This window comes from Choloepus didactylus, chromosome 24 (assembly GCF_015220235.1).
Source record: "Choloepus didactylus isolate mChoDid1 chromosome 24, mChoDid1.pri, whole genome shotgun sequence".
In the NCBI taxonomy this organism is placed as follows: Eukaryota; Metazoa; Chordata; class Mammalia; order Pilosa; family Megalonychidae; genus Choloepus; species Choloepus didactylus.
Genome location: NC_051330.1, coordinates 1,942,081 through 1,949,530, shown reverse-complemented (window position 1 = coordinate 1,949,530; position 7,450 = coordinate 1,942,081). Strand labels below are relative to the sequence as shown.

General features: G+C 39.3%; 1 protein-coding gene across 1 annotated transcript; it reads left to right on the top strand.

Annotated features, from left to right (window-relative positions):
• Positions 1–261: 261 nt before the first annotated feature.
• LOC119519730 (olfactory receptor 2W3-like) lies at positions 262–1,251 on the top strand. Its single transcript, XM_037817481.1, has one exon. It carries the CDS (start codon positions 262–264, stop codon positions 1,249–1,251), a length of 990 nt encoding a protein of 329 aa, XP_037673409.1.
• The last annotated feature ends 6,199 nt before the right edge of the window (positions 1,252–7,450 follow it).

The following is a 7,450-nucleotide window of genomic DNA, read 5'->3' as shown; positions in this document are numbered from 1 at the left end:
CCTAGTGTCCTGGCTAATTCCTGGTTATGCTTAAAATTAACATTAATTTCTCTTTTTAATCCCCCTTGCTACATTTTACATTTTACATTAATTGGAGGGGGAAATGCTGATTTTTGCCATGATATTAAATCTCCTCTTTATGCTTTAGTTGCATTTACAAAGGGCAAGGGGATTGGAAATGATTGAACAGGGATTTCTACTAAATTCTACTAAATTTAGTAGATCAGAGGCAGCATTCTCACACAGCACAGATAGAGCACAATGCTCAAAGGATTTTATTTCCTTTTCTCACAGGTCACCAAGAAAGTGATGGGAAGAGATAATTCCACATCTGGAGGAGGCTTCATCTTGGTGGGCTTCTCCGAGCAGCCAGGGCTAGAGAGGATCTTATTTGTGTTCATCTTGATATTCTACCTTCTAACCCTCATGGGCAATGTGACCATCATTCTTGTCTCACGCCTGGACCCCCATCTCCACACCCCCATGTATTTCTTCCTCACTCATCTCTCCTTTATTGACCTCACTTTTGTGACCTGCATCAGCCCTCAGATGTTGTTCAACCTTCGGGGACCAGACAAATCCATAAGTTTTGTAGGATGTGTGGTCCAGCTTCTCATCACTCTGGGTCTGGGGGGCACTGAGTGTGTCCTTCTGGCCATGATGGCCTATGATCGCTATGTTGCTGTCTGCCAGCCCTTGCATTACTTCACCCTCATGCCTCCACAGCTGTCCTGGGCACTGGCTGGCATATTCTGGTTTCTTGGTTTCAGCAACTCATTGGTGCACACCCCTATCACCATGACCCTTCCCAGATGTGAGCACCACCGGATAAACCATTTCTACTGTGAGACACCCCCAGTGATGGAGCTGGCCTGTGTGGACACCACAAATTACAAGAAGGAGATTATGATCCTAAGTAGCCTCTTCCTTGTCTTTCCTCTCTCACTGATCTTGGTCTCTTATGGGCGAATTGCCCGTAGTGTGTTGAGGATAAAGACATCTGGGGGGAGACAGAAGGCCCTAGGGACCTGTGGCTCCCATCTCACGGTGGTGTCCATTTACTACAGTACTCTCATCTATGTGTATGTGATTCCAAAGGCAAAGCTCTCTCATGATGGGATGAAGTTTGTGGCACTGCTATATAGTCTGATTCCAGCTTTGATGAACCCTATAATCTACACTTTGAGAAACAGAAGTGTGAAAGATGCAATAAGGAATCTGCTGATGCAGAAAGCAAAAACGGAGAAATAGGTTTATCCTAGATTCACTCTTTTAAAAATTGGAGGAACTATCCAAAGAACCTTGCTGAGAAGCTGTTGATTTGGGGCTCAGGTTCAGTAATGGGGTAGGTAATGACTTCCTATATAACCTTTGTAAATTCACCCATCCTCTCTCTGATTTCCTGTCTTCCTTATAATACTGTCTTTGATGGATAGTCATTGTACTTGGGGGAAGAAATATATTTCTCTCTGGTGATAAATAAATACAACCAAGACAAACCCCCAAAGGTTGTGAATTTCTTTAGGTTCTGTTCGTTACTTGCTGGTTACCATTCCAATTGTTTTATTGTTCAGCATCACCTCTTTCCTATATCGTATGTTGTTTCTCTTCATAAACTACTTGAGTGCCTTTTGAAAGCTTTTATGAATGGACTTATTATGAAAAAGTCATAGTTTTATCAGAGATACACAAATACAGAGCTTGAAGAGCTAATTCTCTAAAACACACTAAAATGAACAGGAGACTCACCTTCCAACCTATTTTTTTTATTTCAACTCTGTATTTCCACATCTTTTTGTATTTACCTCAGCATCCCCATAAAACATATACTAATACTCTTGATTTTTTCAGTTTTAGGCATAATCTTTTGAAATGACAGATGTGAATTTAGTTATTCACTTTCCCACTCTATCCACATTTGTGCATGCTCTCCTCCATCCAGCAGAGTTACAGTCTGAACTGGGTGTGATCAGTGTTCATGTTTATATTATTATGACTCCAAATGAACTTTAGAGATCAGCTAGTTGGTGAATTATAATTACTCCACCAATCCTGTAAAATTGATTTTTTCCAGTAGTTATAATTATTTTGCATTTTCTTACTTGCTAGCTTCTCAATACAGGATTTGCCAAGATATCAACCTCCAAGTTTCTGTCAAATATCCAAATACTTTCAGAATATGGTCATTCTTTTTAATTGTTCTGCAAATTCTTCTTTTTGGAGAAACTCTTCTAGTGGCTTCTGACTTGCCCTAGTCTCTGTTGGTTGCCCTCTGAGTCAAGTGTGCAGCTGTAATCCCAAGAGCTCTGCTTCTTTCTCATTTCACTTCCTGGTTTTGGTGGAGCTATCTCCCATAGTTTTCCTGGAAAGAATATATGGGAAGCAAATTTTTTGAGACCACCTATGTCTAGAATATCTACCCTCATTCCTTTTTAGAAAAGAAATTTCACCATTAACCAATGTATATGTGTCCAATTCAATGTCATTAATTACATTTGCAATGTTGTGCTCCCATCACCATCATCCATTACCAAAATTTTTCATATTGGCCAACAGAAATTCTGTGCTCAATAAGCTGTAACTCTCTAGTCTTCTTTCCCTTCCATCTCTTATAATTTCTAATCTATTTTCTGTCGCTATGAATTTGCTTTTTCAAAATGTTTCATATAAGTGGAATCATACTTTATTTGATCTTTGTTTCTAGCCTAATGTTTTCAAGTCTCATCGAGTTGTAGCAAGTATCAGATCTTCATTCCTTTCTGTGGCTCAATAATATTTATTCACATGCACACATCTTTTTTGTTTATCCATTCATCTGTTGGTACATACTTGGGTTGTTCCACCTTTTGACCATTGTGAAAAGAGATGCCATGAATATTGGCATAAAGGATCTGAGTCCCTCCTTCCATGCTTTTAGGTTTGAGTGGATTAGTTGTCAGTCAAGCCAACTGGTTCAGGATTTTCTATGTTGGAAAATTTGTGATTGTTGATTGAATCTCTTTATTTGATAAAAATCTGTGGAGATTGTCTATTATTTTCTAAAAATATAACTTATTTATTAGAGAAATTGTTGGTTTACAGAAAAATCATGCACCAAATTCGTAATTGTCATACACTGAACTAGCATTAATATGTTCATTAAATATTTTACATTACAGGAGTTTTAGGTTTATGAAATAAATACAGCATTCCCATGTACCCCATTTCGTTTACACTTTGCAGGAGTGTGTTAACAATTGATGATAGAATACTAAATGTGTACTGCTAACTATAGTCCAAAGTTCATATTCCATAGATTTTCTCTCCAAATATGACCCTATTATTAACAACTTGCATTAGTGTCTTACTTTAGTTATAATTCATGAAAGAACATTTTTATCCATGTACTATTAACTATAGACCATCATTTAAAATAAGGTTTATGGTGTTATAGAACCCTATGCTTTACCTTTTAATTTTTATTCTATTAACATACACATGACATAAAATTTCCCCTTTTAACCACATCTATACATATATAATTCAGTGCTGTCAGTTACAATCACAATAATGTTCTATCATCACAACCATCCATTTCCAAAACTTTACAGTTAATGTGCATAGAAATTCTGTCCAAATTATGCATTAACTCCCCATTCTCTATACAAAATCCAATACACTAGAAACTAAAGGAATATTTATAGAATGCAAAAGATTAACCTCCAGAATGACCTCTCAACTCCATTGGAAATCTCTTAGCCACTGATACTTTATTCTGTTTCATTTCTTTTCCCCCTTTTGGTCAAGGAGGCTTTCTCAATCCCATGATAACAGAATTGAGGCTCATCCCTGGGAGTCATGTCCCACATTTCCAGGGAGATTACACCCTTGGGAGTCATGTCCCATGTAGGAGGGAGGGTAGTGAGTTTATTTGCAGAGTTGGCTGAGAGAGAGAAAGACTACATCTGAGCAACAAAAGATTTTTGTGGGTGACACATAGGAGTAGTTGCAAGTAGGCTTAGCTTCTCTTTGCAGGATTAAATATCATAAGGGCAAGCCCCAAGATTGAGGACTTCACTTATTAGATCAGGAGTCCATAATTCTTGCGAGAATATCCAGAATTCCCCAGTTTGAGAAGTTCAATATATCTGCCTTTTCCCCCAGTCACTCAAGAGGACTTTGCAGATACTTTTTTATATTTCTCCCCAATATTCTCTGGGATGTGTCATGGTGCTACATTAACGTATACAGAATAACAAGATTTCATTCCCTATTCAAGCTTCCATGTCCTTATGGTGTTTGGATAGTCTGACCTCTCATGTAACATTACATGGTGTGCAACAGAGAATCTAAATTTTGTACCAAATAAACATCTCTTAAATGACAGTTAAACTCAGGTATAGATGTGACTGTTGAAAGAGCTTGCAATCTAGGAAACTTTACAATAAGTCTTATTGAACATTCTGCTCTCCTGCATCATCACTTGCCCTATCTCTGCCACGTTCCATCCCCTGGTAACCTAGGCTCTCAAATTCAATTCTCAGCATTGGCTCATTATAGTTAGTTTATATTAGTGAAGACTTACAATATTTGTCATTTTATTCCTGGCTTATTTCACTCAACAAAATGTCCTCAAGTTTCATTCACATAGTTGCATGTCTCACAAGTTCATTCCTTCCTTCAGCCACTCGATATTCCTTTCTGTGTATACACCACTGTTCAACAGTTTATGTAACGTTTGCCCTCCTCCATCCATTGCATATCATAAATACCTCCCCCTTTCTTGTTTTTGATGTAAGCACTTGGGACTATAAATTTCCCTTGGCTCTGCCTTCACTGCATTCAGTAAATTTTGATATATTGTGTTCTCATTGTCATTCATCTCAAGATATTTCCTGATTTCTCTGGTGTATTTTTCATTGTCTTTTTGATAGTTTAAGAGAGGAGAAAACATATATAAAATTAGTTTCAGTTCAGTGTTTCAAAAATATAGAGACACTGTACAGGGAGAATTGAACTATGGAGAAATGAACTCTTCTTAGGTAGATGAGGAAGGACTTATTAGTAAAAGAAGAGAGGGAGAGTGTTGTAGGCCTGATGACTCCTCAAGCAGGGGGTATTCATTGCTAATTGTTTTCTTACCAAAGTAATGGATGTACACTATTCCCAGTCCTTTGAAACCAATGGCAGCTGGTTATGAGCAGAATTACTAGGATTGCTGTACTGATCATACACACTGGGTAGAAGGGAGCAAATGAGCACCAAGATGCACCCTTGTAATCTCACCCTAGGTTAGAACTGGATCCTTATCTATTGAAACATTCTACCTAGAAGCACAACAAAAGAAGGAAAAAAGTAGAACATAGGATACTAATGGTACATTTTTACCCCCTAGATTTCTAGGGGCAGTTTCCACATTATTGCATTTAGTCCTTTCCAGATGCTCTGAGGGGTGTGATATATCATCTGTACTTTCAGATAAGGAGCATCAGATCTAAGGCATTGAGTGTTTTGACTTAAGTCACCAAACAAGTGCACAGAGAGACTTGGGTTGGAATGAAGGTCAAATCATCCCTAATCAAGTGATGTCCTCTCTAAAGGAGAGGAGAGTAAGAAAAGGAAAAGACTGGACAGAATGGAACTGAATAGTGAAATTGACAATAAAATACACTACTTAGGTGTAGTTAGGGGCTCCAGTGAAATAACAAGTTAATTCATGTTCTTCATAAGAGGCATTAAATTGTCTTTTGTTAACTGGACAGATCAAAGTCTATGGGAAGCTCCAATACCTGTTTTGAAAAAGGCTTTCCAGATTGGCCTCAACTGAGTCGCACCATTTTTGTCTTTACTTTGATTTTCTACTCCCTAACTCTCTTTGGCAACACAACCATTTTCATTGCCCTTCACCTGGACCTTTGACTGCACACACCCATGTACTTCTGTCAACAATCCTTGGACCTGTACAAGTCACCAGGAGCTAAGTGGAGTGTCAGGATTTGAATCTGGGTTGCCTTCTTCCAAAGCCTTCCTATCTAGCCTCTTCCAAAGAATCCATACTTTACAGTTCAAGTGACCAACCAACAGAGGGGACACAATCTTCATGGAACAAATGCTTTTCCTTCTGAATGTTGGGCATACAAAAATTCTTGTATCCTAGTATGAGAATCAAGTTCTAAACAATTGAAGCACATGGATTAACCTAAAGGAGGAAAAGGATTATCTGAACTAGAAGGACATAATTTAATAAAAATCATTATGTGGCAAATGTGTTATTCTTTCATTAGGCACACAGAGAAAATTACCACTCCATTATATTAAATGGAGAATACCCCTTACTCAAACAATTTTTAAAAAGTGTCTGGTATGTTAGACATAAACAACCATTGCTCTTTGGAAGTAAGCTCCCGTGGGAGACAAATGCATTCTCGTTGGGATCCTGCACCCCATGGGTCTCCTTGCACCTTCTCATCCATGCATGGGTTGGGGAGCTGATTGATCTCCAGAGACTGTACGTCCCTGCAGCTAGGCCAGAACCAGCAAGTGATACCTGGTTCCCAATGTTGCCCATCTAAGAGAGGAATCAAAAGTGACTTCCCCGCATGGAGCAGTAGAATACTGACAGCATAGCACCGTTTTCCCTTTTTCTTTCAGAGACTAGCTGGGTGCCATTTGAAATCCACTGTCTCCTCTCCTTACCTGCTACATCTCCTTAATGGAATTTTGACTAAAACTAATGGTACATGTAAGACATAAAATTGGGCTTATCTATTGAAAGGAGAGAGAGATGGGAGAGAAGAGGCTGTGTAGGATTGGCTCCAAGGGGAAAACTTAAGGGATGATTTAACAAGGAAGAAAGAAAAATAACTCAGAGATATTTCAGGGAATACTAGAAAACTATGTCACTGTAGGCTTTGAAACATTTCTGGACTCTATTATTTATTTCATATTTTTAAAGTCATTAATTTCACTATATAACTTGTAATTAAAATCCATAGGAAACTCACCCAAAGGTTGGATGCTTCCTTAAGAGATAGTTCAGGGGTGTGTGGGGGGGGGGTTTCTTTTAACTGCAGAAAGGAAGAGTCAGGTACACCTATCTGAGAACTAGCAGCTGAAGAGAAGATCCTACCCTCACGGAGGTGGTGGTGGTGTGGGTGAGTGCGTGTGTACTTGGGGAGGGAGGGATGACAGTGCGAGTGCACACACATGTAGTCAGGGGTGACTGCTCAGAGGCCCCGGGTGACACCAGCGACTGAGCAGCAGGAAGAGGCCCTGTGTCCAGCACTAACCCCACTCATCCTCACTGCACTCTCCATGCTTCTGTACACGCGGGAAGGTGACTGAACGCTCCCCAGACACTCTCCATGCGTCCCAGTGTCCACATGTGCCTCTCCATTCACCACAGTGTGAGACAGAAAACGACTAAGGAGAGAGGAGTCGGATATGTGTGCATGGGGTCCTCACCCATGTC